Raw genomic sequence first — 19,119 nt, forward strand, 5'->3', positions numbered from 1 at the left:
GGGAGGGTGGGGAGAGGGAAAGGCAGGGGCATGCTCCTAGGAGGGAGAGCCCTGAGCTGGGATCTTCGGTTTGAGGGGTTTTAAAGGCTGGGAGTTTAGGGAAGGATCTCAATAGAATATTCATGTTTTATGCTGTTGTGCCAAAAAGACTTATTCCCCTAAATTGATCTGTACTTGGGTGTGGTGGCAAATGGCACTAATTGGATTTCTGCTATCTATCTCCTTGAGTAAGGTGATTTAAGCTATTTACCCTCTGGTTAGGGAGAAATGTAAACCATTTACTTTTAAGTATTTTAGGTTTATGGGAAGATAGAATTTTTCAATTTACTAGATTTAGCTTTCTGTCTCAGCTTCCCTGTTCCGCTTGTTCTGGCTACTAGCTTATCTCATTAGCTATAGTCCCAATATACCAACCCCTCACCATCCTCTGGCAACTGCTAATCTACTTTGTCCCTATGGATTTGTTACTGTAATTATTTTTTAATCCTCACCAGAGGATTTGAGAGAGAGAGAGAGAGAGAGAGAGAGAGAGAGAGAGAGAAGGGAAAGAGTGGGGGGGGGGGGGGGGGAGAGACATCGATAGAGTGCCTCCCGAATGCACCCAGGCCAGGAATTGAACCCACAACCGAGATATGTGCCCTGACTGAGAATCGAACCTGAAACCTTTCGAGACACGCCAGGACGCTCCCACCGATCAAGCCGCCTGGGCAGGACTGTTAAGTGCATTAATAAACAGTTTAAATTTGTTTTAATTTCTAATACAGTAAATATGGATAGATAAAACCCACATAAACAAAAGATCAATGGGGCTTCAATTTTTAAGAATGTAAAGGGATTCCAAAGCCAAAAAAATTTGAGAACCACTGGTCTAATATTTGCTTTTTATTTTGTTTTTTAATAGGTCGGACGTAATGTCTAAACAAGGACCCTACCCACGGGCACAGACAAAGGGGTGGTGAGGGCTTGGGGCCGGGCGTGGGGCGGGAGCGGGCTGGAGGGGGCCAATGGGGGAGAAAGGGGGACATATGTAAATACTTTCAACCATAAAGAATTATTAAAAATAGATAAATAAACAAACAAGGGCCCTGCCAGGAGCTCAAAGATGCCATGATCTTCCCTGAGTAAGCGTCCAGAGAGGAAGGGGAACTGCCTAACAGACGTGGAACCTCTGGGGTAGGGGACCTCGGCTGGAGGTGACCAAGGAACAGACCAGCCTGCCTTTACCGCTCGCTGCGCTGAATGTTGTTACAAACAAGGCAACCTGCGAGCTGGGCTCCTCCGCTCAGACACGCGTCCTGAGGGGGCACGTCTAGCTTCGGCACCTCACTCGGTGGCGCTGGGCTCCGCCAGAGGGGAGGGCCCGGGGCCGGCCCAGCGCGGCCGCCGCTCCCCTCGGGCTCCGCGGGAAGCACAGGCCGCAGGGCGGACTCCGCAGGCCGCAAAGCCGCCCCGTCTCAGCGCGCGAAACAACTGAGGCAAACAACTCTACAAAGTGAAGACCGTTACCAGTCGTTTAGAATAATCCCGTTTCTAGGCAACATTTTCCTTATTTACATAATCTCTTCTACCACGAAAATAGTATTCGGCGTAGGGAAATTTTTGGATAAATTGATTAAGTGCCTTCAATCACTGTCTGCCTGATTCGTACTAAAATTCGTAGTTATTTGAGGGGGGAAATGAGGCGAATTGTCTGCACTTACGCAAGTCTACGCCTCGAAACCGGGCGGCACTCAGCAGCTCCCCCAAAGGCCACTGTCGCCACCGCCTCGGGCGCCCGAGTTTGCCCCGGGGCTCGGGCCGGGACGTCAACAGCTGGGAGGCTAACGTGCGCGCATGCGTCCTCCGGCAGGGGACCCTTTTTCGTGCTGGACTTCTGGGCGAGCCCTCGAGGGCGGGATAATCGCAAGGCTTCCGGCGGCGAATAGCCATGATTGGTGGAGCCAAGAGAGGGTGGGGCACCGGGAAATTCGAATGGGAGAGGCGGGTCTAAGGAGGCAGCTGAGGCGACGCGAGATGGCGGCGGCGACGTTAGGTACGTGAGCCCGGCCTGGGCTGGGCGCCGAGGTCTGGGGCCTGGCGGGGTCATGTGTCAGTGTCCGATCCGGGCTCCGGGGATTGTCCCGGAGGCGTGTGGGGACACGGCGAAAGGTGGGAGTCGCAGGTCAGCCCACCTCGCTCTTCCTTCTCACTCTGCGCGGATCAGTACACTCGGGTTGAGACCTGACTTTGGCACTTAAAGCCTCTTTTGAGCCCACTGCACTTTTCCTCTGTGAGCTTCAGTGTCTTTGTAAAATAAAGACGATGATCCCATCTCGGGAGATTACGCGAGTAAGCGAGCAAAAAGTGGCAAACACTCCAACCGTGAGGACAAAAACAAGGGAGCTGGATGCCGGTTTAGGGCCAAGGGTTCTGTGTAGGATGAGTTGTTTGGGTGCGGGGAGGTCCCTGGGAGAGATAGCAGGGCCGGCCGAGGGTTAGACGCACTGCAGCTGTGAGTTGACAGCATAAGATGTGCTGAGACCACAGAAAAGGGAAATAAGGGACTGTTTTGTGTTGGTTTTTTTTCACTCTAGCCGTGGAGATCAATGCTACTTTAGAGTTGGAAAGACTGTTAGGATAGAATCTGGTATGTATTTGTTTATGTCTCTGCTCTCTTCCTGTGGACTGAATTCTGGTCTGTGGTTATGGTGGGCACCATAGTAATTTCTTCGAGTCCCCTTACTGTTTGTCAGGCCCTGTGGAGAAGCAATACTATTTAGTAGAATGTCAAACACATGCTGAGCCCTTGCTAAGTACCAGGCACAGCTGTTAGCGTTGTATGGTGATGGGTCATTTAATCTCCACATAGTGCCATTATTGTCTCTGTCTTACAGATGAGGAAACTGAGGCATAGATGGGTTAAATAGGTTAACACAACTGGTAAATATTGGGGTCTGAATTCATACTCAGGCAGTCTGCTCTTAACCATTACCTCCAAGCACATAAAATCCCTACTGTCTGAGCACAACCCGCTCTTACCCTTCCAAGACCCACTGTGTCTGGTACATAGTAGGTATCATAAAAACACTTGAATGAATATGGTCGCTTCCCTAGAGGAGCTTATAATCTGTTTTAGTAGATAGTCATTTAAACATATAATAACATGAAAAGCAATGAGAGATATGTATATCTAAACTGCTATAGAGAGTACAGAATCTGAAGTAAACCCTTGGGTATTCTGGAAGGACTTTATTAAGGAAGCAATATTTGAGGTGTGTTTCTAAGGTTGGATAGGAGTTTGCCAGACCTTGGTGAAGCAAAAAGACTACCAAGTGATTTCTTAAAAAAGAGAGGCCAAAGATGTTCAGCATAGAAGAGGAAGGAGTTAAGTTAAATGAAGCTTGGGAATTGTAGGCGAGGGGGAAATGAGAAGAAATAGCGGCGCCCAACCTCAAAGTTGCTTTTCTGAGGGGGAGAGACTCTTGTCCTGTAAGCAGTTGTTTACATGTGCCTCTTCCCTCCTCTCCTGCACCGGGAGCTTTGGGGGGAGAAGGGCAGTGAGCCACTTTTATGATGAAAACAGGAAACGAACAAGTTAATACTTTATGTTAGCATACTCATCACATCTTAATTTGTTCAGCAAATACTCTCTGAGAGCCTACTCTGTGCTCGGCATTGGGGATACAAAGGTGAGCAGAGTAAGATTTATTTTCACTGAGTTTACAGTTAGATGGAGAAAACGGACAAATACGCAGTTACAGTGGCGTGTGATTAGTGCTTGGATGGAGGAGTTAAAGTGAGCCATCGAAGCACCTAATTGAACCTTAATGGGTCAGTCATTTTAGAAGGGAAGGCTTTTTAGAGGAAGTAAGGTGTACATATTTACATCAATCACTTGGTGGGGGTGGGTGGGGTACAGAAGATATTCCAGGGAGCTAGAATAGCCCAAAGGTGTGAACCAACTTAATGTGTGTGGGAACTGAAGGAAATTCATTGTGGCTGAGCGCTTACAGCAAGCATGTCAAACTCAAAGGCTAACACGGGCCAAATAAACAAGGTTTAAGTTTATGTGGTCCCCCCCCCCCAAAAAAAAACAAAAGCTTCAATTTTCATAGAAATGTAGGTTTACTTTGATAGAGACAAGCTGAATACAAAGGGCTGAAATAAATGAGTAATCGTTAACATAAAATAATAGAACATTTAAATAAAAATTAATATTTTTTCGTGAACATTAACTTACCAGACACTGAATAATACCTGCACAAATTAATAAGTGTAACACAAATAAACCTATTTTTCTTGTTCTCCGAAAGTGAAGTATTTCCTGTTGCGCACACCAAACAAGTCAGTCCAAGACTAATGTGGCAATCGGCTGCTAAAATATTCGCTGCTGGTATTAGTGGGAGAAATGGTGCGCCTGCACGGTGCGTAATGGAAATGAATGCGACACAATTATAGTAATCAGCCATTAGTGAACATTGTAGTGAGTTTGACATGCTTGGCTTACAGTGTAAGGAAGGAAGTGGAGAGAGAATGATTGGAGGTGAGTGAAGCTAGAGGCAGAGAGACCAGTTGGGAAACTGTTGAGATGATGATGACCTTGGCAAAGCTTGTGCAGTGGGAATGGAGAGACGTGGACTCATCTAAAAAGGTAGAATTGACTTATGTAATGAATAACTGATGTGGGAATGAGAACGTAGCGTTAACAAAGATTCCCTTCTTTGGGTTGGTGCCTGTCATTTCCGTTAGAGAGCATAGGAGGAGGATGACGTTGCAGAGAGATGGGGAAGAGTTCCGTTTAGGACAGGTGGAGTTCCAAGTACCTTCAACCATGTAAGATGTCAGGGCAGCAGCCTGGAATGTAGATCTGAAGTTCAGGAGAGAGCTCTAGTGTGGAGGTGTCAATTAGGATTCATCAGCTTTAAGATGGTAATTAAAGCCAAGAGAGCAGGTGGCCATGCTCGTGAAATGAATCCGAGTAGTGGTTCTCAACTAGAGGCAGTTTTGTTTTCCATGGGGAAATTTGTGTGGAGTCATTTTTGGTTGTTGAAATTGGGGAGAGGTGGCACAAAATGCTACTGGCAGATGTGTTTAGTGTGTGTGCTACATAGCCTACAGTGCATGGGACAGCCCCACCACAGAATTATCCAAACTGAGCAGCCCTGGTCTAGAAAGAGGATAGAATGAGCCTAGGAAAAACATTTAAGAATGGCAGAAACTGAGAAGGGGTGAAGTGGCATGGAAACTAAGGGGAAAGTCTATTTCCCAAAGGAAAGCAGATCAGGGTATTGAATACTGCTGGGAAGTCAGATATGAAGGGGACCGAGCATGTCTGCTGGATTCAGCAGTAAGGAGGTCATTGGTAACACTGCTGAATCGTGAAGACAGAAGCTAGTTGCTACCTTGAGAAGTGAGTAGCAAGAGAAAGAGTATAACAATAACTAATATGTACTAAGAGCACTTGCTGCCAGCACTGTACTAAACATTGTATGTATATTTTTTCTTTGACTCCTCACAATCTTATGAGGATACTGTTATTTTTATGTGTATATTGTGATACTGTTATTTTTATAAAGAGAAACTGAGTCTTCAAGACATTAAGCCTTCCAAAGGTCACACAGCTGGTAGGTGGAACTTGTCGCAGACTCCAAGGCCCATAGGGATACAAAGAGGAAGGGGCTGAGATGCCCTGGGGAATCATATAATGAACCTTGGCATTTGACCTTTCTTTGAAGTTTTCTCTGTCACTAACTAGCTGTTGACACGGGCAAGTTAGCTAACCTCTCTTTATTGATGTTTCCTCAATTGAAAAATGGGGGATAAATATAAAACACTTACTGAGCTTTTACCAAGAACCAAGTACTTTTACATGAATTACCTTATTTATTGTCTTAATAACCCAAAGAGTAGGTATTTTTATTTATTCCCATTTTACAGGTGTGGAAATTAAGGCACAGGAATAGATAATTATTTCTTTAGGTTAGTTAGTTGTAAGTGGTAGAGTTGGGATTTGAACACAGGCTGCCTTACCTTGAATAATGAATCTACCTACTGTATGCTAGTTATTGCATTGGAATTTTATATGTTACTTCATTTAATTCTCATTAAGCCCTTCCAAGGCCCACCCCACCCCATTTTATACACAAGGAAACTGGGGCAAATGGATGTTAAGTCATTTAATCAGGTTCACAAGCTAATAACTGGAAATTTAATTTCTACTTACTTGTTGCTGACTTTCAGGATTGCCATGAGGATCAAATTAAAACTACATGTGCTTAGCTAGAAGACGTCAATGGAGGAAAAGGGGGACCATATGTAATACTTTCAACAATAAAGATTTAAAAATTTAAATAAAACTACATGTGCTTGGTAAACCATAAATTGAGAAATGGTGCAATTAGCTTAATTTGTCAGGTGAAGGGACAGAGGCCTAGTTTTTGAAATGAAATAGGCTATCTGCTATGGGTAAGGCTTACTTATGCACAAGATTTTTTCTAGCCTGGCCAGTGTGACTCAATGGTCGAGTGTCGACCTATGAACCAGGAGGTCATGGTTCAGTTCCTGGTCAGGGCACATGCCCAGGTTGCAGGCTCAATCCCCAGTAGGGGGTGTGTAGGAGGCAGCCAATCAATGATTCTCTTTCATCATTGATGTTTCTCTCCCTCTCCCTTCCTCTCTGAAATCAATTTTATTTTTTTATTTTTTTTTAAGAATTTAGTAACTTTTTAATATATTTTATTGATTTTTTTATAGAGAGGAAGAGAGAGGGATAGAGAGCTAGAAACATCGATGAGAGAGAAACATCGATCAGCTGCCTCTTGCACACCCCCTACTGGGGATGTGCCCGCAACCAATGTACATGCCCTTGACCGGAATCGAACCTGGGACCCTTGAGTCCGCAGGCCGACGCTCTATCCACTGAGCCAAACCGGTTTCGGCTGAAATCAATTAAAAAAAAAATTTTTTTTCTAGGGATAGTGTGTCCACCTTTTTGTCTTGCTGTTTCTGTTCTGGCCAACACATTCCAGCCTCTTGCCGTATATGAGGCCTATGGCTCCCTACTACCAGCAAAAAGGATTCAGAGCTGCCAAGAACTTTCCTAGTTGGTAGACAATAGAGAGGCAATATGACATCCGCATTAAAAGCAGGTTTTTGGAGGTGAAGATATCCAGGTTTGAATTTTGCTGTTACTGTTAACTACAGTATGATATCCTCCAACATAAATTAGAGAAATACCCTCCTCATAAGATTTTTTTCTCCAGCTCATTCAATCCTCACAAAAAGGGGTGTTTTCTAGTTTTATATTTACATGTTTTCTAATGATACTCAATTTTTTTTTAATGACTTAGATTGAATTACCGAAAGCATACTAAATAGAATGCTTACAGTAGAGAAGGATTGCATGTCATTGCCTTTTGTAATCTGAACTGGGACAAACAGAGACTAGGGGCTGCCTCTCAACCACATCCCTTCCAAACAAAGATGTCCACGGTGCCATTCTTAAAAAAATAAAATAAAAATACACACACTACAGCATTACAGGACTGGGTACATAGAAAATAAACCTGCATAACATCCCATCAAGAGAAGGCAATCATTAAGTTTGGCGTGTGCGTGCGTGCGTGCGTGCGTGCGTGTGTGTGTGTGTGTGTGTGTATTGTAAATCTCAGGTAAGAGTGGTTTTAGGTGGGGGGCAAATGTTCTCTTAATCCTTAGAACAACCCTGTCGGGTGTTGATCTATAACAGTGATGGGCAACCTTTTGAGCTTGGTGTGTCAAACTTCGCCAAAAAACTGAGCATAACTCGGGTAGTGTGTCACTTTGAGGAAAAAACATTATTTCGCAAATGTTTCATCCTCAGGAGCAGCAAATGTTTCATCCTCGGCATGCGGCCGCCTCAGCGGCCGCGTGTCATCAGAAATGGCTACGCTTGTCAGTGCTGACACGCGTGTCATAGGTTCGCCATCACTGATCTATAACTTGGCAATTCAAAGTGTGCCGCAGTAGTAGCAGCATCTGGAAGTTTGCTAAAAATGCAGAATCTCAGGCATCGCCCCAGGTATTGGAGCTAAATCTGTATTTTTTTCCCCCTTGATATTTTATCCATTGCTTTTTTTTTTTTTTTTTTTTTGAGAGAGTGGAAGAAAGGGAGGGAAGGAGGGAGGGAGGGGGAGAGAGAGAGAGAGAAAGAAAAGAAAGAAAGAAAGAAAGAAAGAAAGAAAGAAAGAAAGAAAGAAAGAAAGAAAGAAAGAAAGAAAAGGAAGAAATAGAGAAACATCGATTGGTTGCCTCCAGAATGTACCCCAACTGGGCCCAGGGATTGAACCTGCAACCCACATATGTACCCTTGACCGGGAATTGAACCCGAGGCCCTTTGGTGTGCAGACCGACCAGTAACCACTAAGCAACACCAGCCAGTGCACTAAATCTGTATTTAAACTAGATCTTTCAAGTTATTTGTGTTACAGTCTACAACCACTGGACCTACTTGAAGAGGATGGAAGGAACTGAGGCCAAGCTTGGGGCCATCCACAGCATGGCCAGGGTAGAAAAGAACTTCTCCCAAAATGAGCTGTGGCCACTGGCCCTTCCAATAGTAACCCCAAGGCTCGAGCCTCCAGGCCTTCTTCCCTGCCCTTGGTTATGGAGGTCTCTAGTCTTCTAAGATACTGGATTTGTTTTGCTTTTAGGCTCTGCTTCTTCCTCTGTTGAAGAGCACAAAGGACAGTACTATAGTATAGGCTGTGCTATAAAGTTATTGTCACATGGCCCAGGTATAAAATGCCAAGGTGCTCACAAGAGCTGCTACACCTCTACGAGCTTCATTGATAAAATGGGACCATCTTTCAGGAACACCATATGTGCCTGGCATGTAGTCAGTGCTTAATAAATGTTAATGTTGGCTAAGTACACGATAGTCCCTGACATATATATAATTTCTTACCTCCAATCTCCCCACCATACTCTGCCTGAAACCATGTATTTGATTCTTCTTTTTTCTTCCATCCTGCTCTTCGCTGCTCGCCCTCACTAACAGAACACACACACAGAGTCCTGCCTCACCAGTTCTCCAAGAGGTCTCAAGCTTTCAAACCTCTATGCTTTTTGCACATGCCATTCCTTCTACCTGGAATGCTTGGCAAGCTCCTATTTCTCCTTCAGAGCTCAGCTGTACCAGATACCTCCTCCTCTAACGCTCGTACCGTTACCTCTCAGCAGAGCTGGTCCCTGCTTCCTTTGTGCAATACCATACTTCATGCTGAAACGTATCTTCTCTCCTCCAGGAGCTGGTCGCTGTCGGCTAAGCAAGGTGGGAGCTGTCCGGCGCCCGCCTCCAGCTCGAGTAAGGGTGGCTGTGCGACTGAGGCCATTTGTAGATGGAACATCTGGAGCAAATGATACCCCCTGTGTACGGGGCCTGGACAGCTATTCTCTAGAGATTGCCAACTGGAGGAACCACCAGGAGACTCTCAAATACCAGTAAGGTTCAGGCATTCTCCTTTCCATCCCTCTCCTAGGCCTGCTCACATTATCACTTACCCACATAGTTTCTCAGAGCTGCTTCTTCAGGATTCTTGCTCCTTCCTTAGCACTGCTTTGTTCCCCACATCTTCATTTGTTCCTTCAGAAAACGTTCACAGGTGCCCATTGTGATGGGTACTCTGTAGGATACTGTACTGTGGGGAAAGACGGGGCTGAATCAGACATACATTACTGTTCAGAGTTTTGTGGGGGAAATAGACACAAAGTAGGGAAGGAGCAACAAAGGTAAGCAGGAGACCCCAACTAGGATCTGGGGAAGGTGTGGGAACGGTTGGGGGAACATAAACCAGCCAACCAACCCAGGCTGTAGCTGCGTGGTGTCAGAGATTTAAAGTTCAGACTCCTTGCCCTGTCAACCTAGGCCAGAAGGTGACAAACTACAGCCTGTAGGAGTTTGACCAGGAGTCTTTATAATAAAACTTAATCAGGACATAGCCATGCTCATTTATTTACATACTAGAGGCCCAGTGCATTGATTCGTGCACCGGTGAGGTCCTTCAGCCTGGCCTGTGGGGATCGGGTTGAAACCAGCAGTCCGATATCCCCCGAGGGGTCCTGGATTGCAAGAGGGCACAGGCCAGGCCGAGGGACCCTGGTATGGATATAAGATCTAGTATGCATATAAGATCTTTGGTTAATCTCTTCCCGCCCTTCCCCCTCCCCCCTTCCCTCTGAGATTCATCAGTCTGTTCCATGTTTCCATGCCCGTGTGTTGAGCATCTGCCTCCTGGTGGTCAGTACGCATCAGAGCTACCGGTCGAACAGTTGGATACTTAGCATATTAGCTTTTTATATAAACATAGACTAGAGGCCTGACGCACAAAATTCGGGCACGGCGTGGGGTGTGTGTGGAGGCTGTGGGGGAGATTGGTGCTCAAGGTGGGGAACTCGAGGAAGGTGCAGAGGCGCGCTGCATGGAGGGGGCAATCTGAGGACCCGGGTTCCCAACACCATTTGCAGGGCTGCGGCACTCGGCCATCTTACCTGTGGATGCAGTTTCCATGGCAACGGGCAGCGGCGGGCAGGGTTCCAGCCCAGTTTCCGGGGCACTGCTTCCCCGGCCTCCACACCCAGCCCCTGGCTGGACTCCCCTGCCTGCGGTGCCAGCCTTGGGCGTCACTGCTTCGTCCTCCCCTTCCTCATGGTCCCCAAACCACTGGGACCTGGGGCCAGCCAGCGGCAGCAGCTCTTCTTGGGGATCAGGCGGCACAGCCATGGCTGGCAGACCCTGGGCATGGCCATAGCAGTTGTGGGGATGGAGGTGTGGTGGCTGGACCTGCCAGGGCTCCCTGCTGCTGCCCTCCGCCAGGACTCGGGGCTTGGAAGGCTGCAGTGTACACGCTGCTGCCCGCCGTGTTCCCCGCTTCAGCTCCTCCTATTGGGGGCCGATTGGGGGTCGGGCCAGCCCCACCCCCAATCGACCCGCTGCCCCCGCCGGTCGCCTCTCTCCGCCCGCTGGCACCTGCCTTGGCTGGCCTGGCATTCAGTTGATTTGCATATTAGGCTTTTATTATATAGGATTGTCTAAAGCTGTTTTCCAGTGAAAGGATAGAGTACTTGTGAAAGGAACCATATGGCCCACAAAGCCTATATTTACTATCTGGGCTTTTTTTCTGTGTGTGTGTGTGTGTGTGTGTATCCATCTCACCAGACTGCAGAACTCCCAAGAACAGAGGCATCAGATTCATCTCTATATTCCTAACATCAATATAGGGACAGGGATGAAACAGGTGTTCAGTTGGTGCTTTCAAGGGTCTTTGTGTAAGAAAGGGATAAACTGTTTTAAATCTGAGGCCAGTATTGTCCTCCAGGTCTGGGTGAAATTGGAACTGTCCATTAATTCCCTCCTTTCTTCCTGCCTGCAGGTTTGATGCCTTCTATGGAGAGAGGAGTTCTCAGCAGGACATCTATGCAGGATCTGTGCAGCCCATCCTAAGGCATTTGCTGGAAGGGCAGAATGCCAGTGTGCTTGCCTATGGGCCCACAGGGGCAGGTGAGGAAGCCAGATAAGGAACAGCTATGGGTTAGAAAGGGCTTCGGAGTGGGGAGGAAAATCTCACAGCTCTCTCCATTCTTTTCCCAGGGAAGACGCACACAATGCTGGGCAGCCCAGAGCAACCTGGAGTGATTCCCCGGGCTCTCATGGACCTCCTACAGCTCACAAGGGAGGAGGGCGCTGAGGGCCGGCCATGGGCCCTCTCTGTCACTATGTCCTACTTAGAGATCTACCAGGAAAAGGTGAGGCCCTGCTCTGGTTGGGGAGGAGAGAGACAAAGGGTCCAAGTAAAACTTAGTTCTAGAACATAAGTTCTGCTGTATCAAGGACTTAAAACCTGGAAAGAGCCCTAACCGGTTTGGCTCGGTGGATAGAGTGTCAGCCTGCGGACTGAGGGGTCCCAGGTTCGATTCTGGTCAAGGGCATGTACCTTGGTTGTGGGCACATCTCCAGTGGAGGGTGAGGGGGTGGAGGTGGGGCATGTGCAGGAGGCAGTTGGTCGATGTTTCTCTCTCATTGATGTTTCTAACTCTCTATCCCTCTCCCTTCCTCTCTGTAAAAAATCAATAAAATATATTTTAAAAAAACACCAAAAAAAAAAACACCTGGAAAGAGCCCGGCCAGCGTGGCTCAGTGGTTGAGTGTTGACCTATGAACCAGGAGGTCACAGTTTGATTCTCAGTCAGGGCACATGCCTGGGTTACGAGCTTGATCCCCAGTGTGGGGTGTGCAGGAAGCAGCCGATCAATAATTCTCTCTCATCATTGATGTTTCTATCTCTCCCTCTCCCTTCCTTTCTCTAAAATCAATAAAAATATATTAGAGGGAAAAAAAAAACCCTGGAAAGAGAGAGATTGGGGTAGCAGATGGTACGACTTTAAGAATCCTGCAGAGAAAAGGAGACTGATCCCCAGAAAGTAAGCAGTGTGTGTCTAGAAAATTGGCCCTATCTCTCACTGCTCCAATAGGTATTAGACCTCCTGAACCCTGCATCTGGAGACCTGGTGATCCGAGAAGACTGTCGAGGAAACATACTGATTCCGGGCCTCACGCAGAAGCCCATCACTAGCTTTGCCGATTTTGAGCAGCACTTCCTGCCAGCCAGTCGAAATCGGACGGTAGGACCCACTCGGCTCAACCAGCGCTCCTCCCGCAGTCATGCTGTGCTCCTGGTTAAGGTGAGGCCTACTGATGGGTGAGGACCTGGGAAGCCCCTGCGGCCTGAGCTAAGCATGGGGCCCTTGTTCTTTCCCCCAGGTGGATCAGCGGGAACGCTTGGCCCCTTTTCGCCAGCGGGAGGGGAAACTCTATCTGATTGATTTGGCTGGCTCAGAGGACAACCGGCGTACAGGCAACAAAGGCCTGAGGCTGAAGGAGAGTGGAGCCATCAACTCCTCGCTCTTTGTATTGGGCAAGGTGGTGGATGCGCTGAACCAGGGCCTCCCACGTGTGCCTTACCGGGACAGCAAGCTCACCCGCCTCTTGCAGGTCAGGCCACCTATATCAGGGCAAAGGAGGGTCTTGGTCCTCCTGGGGGTTGGGAAACAGCAGTCAAGGAATGGAAACATGGGGCCTTCTGACCAGTCCATCCTGCCCAATCCCCATCCCTCAGGACTCTCTGGGTGGCTCAGCCCACAGCATCCTCATTGCCAACATTGCTCCCGAGAGATGCTTCTACCTAGACACAGTCTCTGCACTCAATTTTGCTGCCAGGTCCAAGGAGGTGATCAACCGACCTTTTACCAATGAGAGCTTACAGCTTAATGGTGAGGACAGGGGTTGGCAGGAGTGGAAAGGCCGGTCTGGACAATTGGGGGTTTGCTAAACCACCAAGCAGTAGCACAGAGGCTGACATACCCCCCACCCCATTTTTCCTAGTCTTGGCACCTGTGAAACTGTCCCAGAAAGAACTGGTAGGCCCTTCAGAGGCAAAGAAAGCCCGAGGCCCTGAGGAAGAGGAGATTGGGAATCCTGAGCCCCTGGCACCTCCAGCCTCTGCTTCTCAGAAATTCAGGTGAGCAGACGGGGAGAGACCTTGGGCATATTCCCTTTCCTGTTGTGTCTGGGTTGGGTGCAGAGCAGCAGTGAGTTGAGCCCATCAGATCCTTGATCTGTGAACCTGTTCCTTTGGTGCTGCTGCCTGGGGTCCTCCAGAGGCTTCCTACTTGAGCACCTAGCCCCCTCCCTTTCCGCAAAAACATATTTTGGGGCAGCTGTTTCAAGGACAGGTACTTTTGCTTCTGGCTCAAGGAGTCATCTGGATCAGGTCTTTCAGGTCTGGAGGATTAGAGCAAAGCAAAGGAGACAGATGAAGAGCTATGTCTCGCCGAGACCTCTCAGTCTGTGTTAGAGTCCAGTCTCTTCATGACTCTCCAAGGAGCCGGTTGTTGTCATAGCATTCCCCCGTTTCTACCCTCAATCCAAACAAAGCCTCTCTAAATGGAGTGTCTTCTGTGGGTATTCCCCGCCCCCCAGCCCCCAGTTCTGATGCCCTTGTGGGCCAGTATGCACTAACCCTCAGGTCACCTCTGTTTTGTGGTCCTTGCTTTCTATGTCTCGCCACCTGCCCTCCTAACTCCAAGGAGCCAGTTGCAGTTTTGATATTGCTGTTTCTACTGAGCCCCCTCTAAACTGTATACTGAACAGAAGTGAAGTAAGAAAAAAAAAAAGAAGTGAAGTAAGGAGGCCAAGGATTAGTGCCCCAGGGGGCTATTGTAGCTGAGGAAGGATGACATACATAAAAATGTGCTTGCCCTAGCCAGTTTGGCTCAGTGGATAGAGCGTTGGCCCACGGACGGAAGAGTCCTGAGTTCAATTCTGGTCAAAGGCATGTACCTCGGTTGCAGGCTCAATCCCCTGGTGCTGGTCGGGGGCCCATGCAGGAGGCAAGCAATTGATGTGTCTCTCTCACATTGATGTTTCTCTCTCCCCCTCCCTTCCACTCTAAAAAAAAAAGGAAAAAATGTGCTTGTTCACTCAGAAACACATCTCTCAATCTTGTCTTCTCAAGCCATTTGTCAGCAGTCCCCTCTTCTACGTGCACAAACTCAGAATCATACATACTTGCACATCTGTATCACATGTGAACAGGCAAGGTCTCTGCCAAGTAGGCATTCTGAGGGTGAGCTCAGAGATGGATCACATCAGACCTAGTCAGACCCTGACCTCAGAGGGCTCACATTTTAGTAGGGGAAATAAGACGGGAATCAGTACGTGATGCAAGATAGGTAGTACAGAGTACAGTAAGCATGGAGAAGTTGCTTGTTCTGTAAGAGATAGGAAGGAATGACTTCTAACGTTCATCCATATCTTCTGATCCTGTTCTTCCTAGGTAATTGTACACACAGAACAGGGCAATCCCTGTCGTTGAGGAGCTAGTTCAGTGTAGGAAAGAAGATGCACAATCAAGTTGGGCATCATGAGAGAGGTGGCATCAAATTCACTGTGAATGATAATTGAGATCAGATGTGAGGGGAAAAATTCAGACAGAAGGGACAGATGTTAGGCATTATAATGCTCAGGACTGTACTTGAATAGGCCGTTCCTACTGCCCTCAGGAGAAAGCCTTGACATTTGAGGTCTTCAGTGGCTTTCAAAGCCCTGTTGGAGATGACTTCCTCTGAAGCTTCCCTGACTGCTCCTCCAAATGGATAGGCACATAGGCTCCGAATTCCTGTGTTCATTAAACGCTTGTTCTCACCCAGCTGGTGTGGCTCAGTAGTTGATCACTGGCCCATGAGCCAGGAGCTCATAGTTCAGTTCCTGGTCAGGGCACATACCCAAGTTGTGGACTTGGTTCCCCAGGATGGGGTGTGCAGGAGGCAGCCAATCAATGATTCTCATCGATTTTTTTTTTTTCATCACTGATGTTTCTATCTCTCCCTCTCCCTTCCTCTCTCTGAAATCAATAAAATATATTTTTTTAAAACTTGTTCTCATCTGATCTGGTATTCCCGAGAGATAGTGATCAATCTCCATACTGCACCCAGAGAGTTTGGATGATTTGCTCAATTATCCAACAAGTTAACACCAGAGTTCTGGAACCACATAGAACACCAAGTTAAGGCACAATGAGGAGAATCCTGCTGGTGGAGAAGGTGATGAGAGAAGTAGGCAGGGAGTAACCTCTTTGTCTGCTCAGCTCCCTACAGAAGCTAAGTAGCATGGACCCAGCCATGCTAGAGCGCCTCATGAGCTTGGACCGTCTGCTGGGCTCCCGGGGGACCCAGGGAACTCCTCTGCTGAGCACCCCAAAGCGAGAGCGAATGGTGCTCATGAAGACAGTGGAGGAGAAGAATTTGGAGATTGAAGTAAGTGTTAGAAAGGTGGGGGCTGGGATCCCTGTTTCCCTTGAGAAGCAATCTGAGGATCTTCAGATAAGGAAGGACGCTGAAAGGCTAGAACCAGCATCCAGTTTTCACCCACCACTGGAGTCCTTCAGTTTTTCAGCCTCTGTTTGGACGTCCTTAGCATGGCTTAAGTTTGAAAAATAATTGAGATCAGATGTGTGTGGGAGGGGGATGGGGGAGGGAATTACAGGGAAAAGGAACAAATGGTCCTAGCTGGTTTGGCTCAGTGAATAGAGCTTTGGCCTGCGGACTGAAGGGTCCCAGGTTCAAGTCCGGTCAAGGACACATGCCTGGGTTGCAGGTTCGATCCCCAGTAGGGGGGCATGCAGGAGGCAGCCAATCAGTGATTCTCCTCATTAATGTTTTTCTCCCTTTCCCTTCCTCTCTCAAATCAATCAAGATATTTTTTAAAAATAAAAGGAACAAATGTAAGATGTTGCCATTTTGGAAAACCTAGTTATCAAGTTAGAACTCTGCTTGAATAGTCCCTTCTTTTAGTATTTCAAAAAGGCTTGCTCCATCTCTGGGCAGCCCTAATCATTAGAAAGCCCTTAATTATATTGGGCTCCAATTGTCTCCTGGTAGCTTCCATTGGCCCTCACCCTGCCCTGTAGGGCAGCAGTCGCCAACCTTTCAGACCTCACGGACCACCAGTGGCGACCACTGCTCTAGGGCCTTGGAGCCCTGCATACTCACTTTCCTAATCCACTCCTTCAAGTTGCCCTAAAGTTGGTTCTGGGTCACATCTCTCCCTTATCCTTTCCCAACAGAGGCTTAAGTTGAAGCAAAAAGAACTGGAAGCCAAGGTGCGGGCCCAGGAAACTGGGGACTCAAAAGAGAAAGAGAATTGCTCTCCCACAATGCTCCGACCTCTGGCCCGCCGCACAGTCACAGTGGCTAAGCCCCTCAAAAAGGCTGTGGTGATTCCCCTACAATTGAGTAAGTTTGGCTCTGGGGGCCAGCCAGAAGGACACAGATAACAGATCTCAGGAGGGAGGAGGGTTAGGAGCAGTATGAGGAGGATCTGAAATAGATCTGATTCTCTGCTCTCAGGCATTTAGTACAGTGGGGTAGACTGACAAATGCATGATGGATTATCATACAAGACCAGCAGAGATTACTTTCAAATACTGGTATAGGAAAGGTCATGTGGAAACACAACAAAAGAAGAGGTTAGCTTGGGGTGGAGGGGAACTGGGGAATCAGAAATGGGAGAACCAAGTGGCTATCAGGGAGGGTGAAAAGTAGCTTCTGTAATGACTCCAGTTCTTTCTTTCAGTTCAGGAGCAGGCAGCATCCCCAAATGCTGACATCCATATCCTGAAGAAGAAAAGCCGCAAGAGAAAGGTCAGAGTAGCTGGAGGCTTAGGCTATACTTAGAGCCTAGAAGTAAGGGTTAGTAACCTGTAGTGGGAGAGCAGTGACCATGGAATCACATGACCTGTCAGAACATTTATCAGCTATTTACAACTCTTCCAAGTTGCTTATGGCCTAAATACAGAAGTAACTCACAGGGCATTTAGGATGAAGTGTAGTGTTATACATGTACTTAGCAGAGTGGTTTTCTATTATTTGTTACTTACCTTCCTTCCTGAAAGCTCTCACACTCAGTAACTACTTAACTAGTATGGTATGTATGTAGCCCTGGTCCTGCCCTCTATAAACGTACGAGCCCATGTAGGGAAACATGACCTAAACACTGGAGAAATGAAAGAACTACCTAAAAACGGAGATGGTTGGGGGAGGTGCCACTTATTGAGTACCTTCTCCTATGTGCTTTCCTAGGGGTGAAAAAGAGCTGATTCTTTTTTAGAAATGAGGGGCCAGATTTAAGAGCTTACTATGTGCTTTATGTTCATTAACTCATTTGACCTTCACAGCAATTCTATTAACCATTCTTTCACAAGTTGAATAAAATGGGGAGAAGATCAGTGACCAGAGGGAAAAGTTTTTGGTCAGACATTTGACAGGAGGGAAGAGGCTGGAGAGGGCGGGGAAGGTAGTTGCCGTTAGGCTGCTATCCTTGGCAGAGGAGTCCAAAGCCTGCTGTGGGCTGAGCAGCAAACTCGGCTGTTTTTGTCCTTCACCTCTCCCTACCTCACAGTTGGAGGGCCTGGATGCCACAGAGTCCAAGGAAAAGGCTGAGGACTGCTGGGAGCTACAGATCAGCCCAGAGCTACTGGCCCATGGGCGCCAAAAAATATTAGATATGCTGAATGAGGGCTCAGCCCGGGATCTGCGCAGCTTGCAGCGCATTGGCCAAAAGAAGGCCCAGCTCATCGTGGGCTGGAGGGAGCTCCATGGCCCCTTCAGACAGGTAATGGCCCAGGGAGGGCAGCCCTGGAATGGAGGTGGGTGATTTAGGGGGAAAGAACCTGGTACCCCCTAGACCACTTGCCCATCGCTGTTGTCCTGCCAGGTGGAGGACTTGGAACGTGTGAAGGTCATGTCAGGGAAACAGCTGGAGTCTTTCCTGAAGGTGAGCCCAAGGCTTGGCCCCGCACCTCTCCCTGGCCTGTGCCCTGCCCCCGGCTCTAACGCTGTTTTCCCTTCCCTCCTGTTGCAGGCGAACATCTTGGGTCTCGCCGCGGGCCAGTACGGCAGCCCCTCCTGACTGCCAGCTCCTCTCGTCACTCTGCCTTTTTTTTTTTTTCTTTCCAGTCGTTGTATAACCGCCTCTTGTATAAATACAGTTTTAACTTTGTTGCTTCAGCCTGGTTCTTGAGGCTATGGGGGTGGGGCCGGGGTATAGTTGCCCTTGGGACGGCCACAAGCTCTGCTGTAACTTTCTGGGGCGCCATCTTTGGGAAGACATGAAGCAGCACAGGTTTGTGAGTAAACTATTGGAGCAGGAAAGGACGGTGGCCCATTGGAAACAAAAAGCTGAAGCCAAAGCCTGAGGACAACAACCGTTAGGCGGGCGCGCGCTTTGAGTTTAGCTCCGCCCTATCCGTGCCCCTGGCGCGCGCTCCCCTTTTCGCCCGCTCCTCGACAGCGGTTTTGTGCGCGTGCGCGCGAAATAACGGCCACAGCCGGTGGAGGGAGGAGGGGGGGTAAAATCTTTTAAGTGGGGGGAGAGAAGCCACCGTCTCCCGCGCGCCCACCACCTGCGCCATCATCAGCCAATCAGCGGCCGTCTCAGGGGTCTCGCGCTGGGGACGACTCCGGCTGCTGGGCGGCTCCTCCAGTCCCTCCTCCCGCCAGAGTCCCTCTCCCACCTCCCCCTCCCGCTGGCCTTGCGCGCGCTCGAGC

The 19,119-nt window shown here is 48.3% G+C and overlaps 2 protein-coding genes across 3 annotated transcripts in view; one reads left to right on the plus strand and one right to left on the minus strand.

The window, feature by feature from the left end:
- LOC307107256 (transmembrane protein C16orf54) overlaps window positions 1-1,958 on the minus strand; it is a 44,151-nt gene extending 42,193 nt beyond the window's left edge. Inside the window, exon 1 of one of the 2 annotated variants that reach the window (XM_079784382.1) lies at window positions 1,701-1,958. The gene's annotated coding sequence lies outside the window, so the exon portion shown is untranslated. The remainder of the gene's footprint in view (window positions 1-1,700) is intronic. The other variant, XM_079784381.1, reaches the window with a different exon arrangement.
- On the plus strand, window positions 1,928-19,112 carry KIF22 (kinesin family member 22; the record flags this gene model as incomplete). Its single annotated transcript, XM_079784133.1, is given in 15 exon segments — window positions 1,928-1,949; window positions 1,952-2,032; window positions 9,264-9,459; window positions 11,388-11,515; window positions 11,606-11,760; window positions 12,487-12,696; window positions 12,776-13,006; window positions 13,131-13,284; window positions 13,397-13,532; window positions 15,660-15,828; window positions 16,638-16,806; window positions 17,147-17,214; window positions 17,972-18,184; window positions 18,287-18,346; window positions 18,434-19,112. Coding segments are annotated over 15 exon segments (2,040 nt in total). The 3' UTR covers window positions 18,482-19,112.
- Window positions 19,113-19,119: the final 7 nt, after the last annotated feature.

Source organism: Cnephaeus nilssonii (genome assembly GCF_951640355.1).
Source record: "Cnephaeus nilssonii genome assembly, chromosome: 2".
Taxonomy (NCBI): Eukaryota; Metazoa; Chordata; class Mammalia; order Chiroptera; family Vespertilionidae; genus Cnephaeus; species Cnephaeus nilssonii.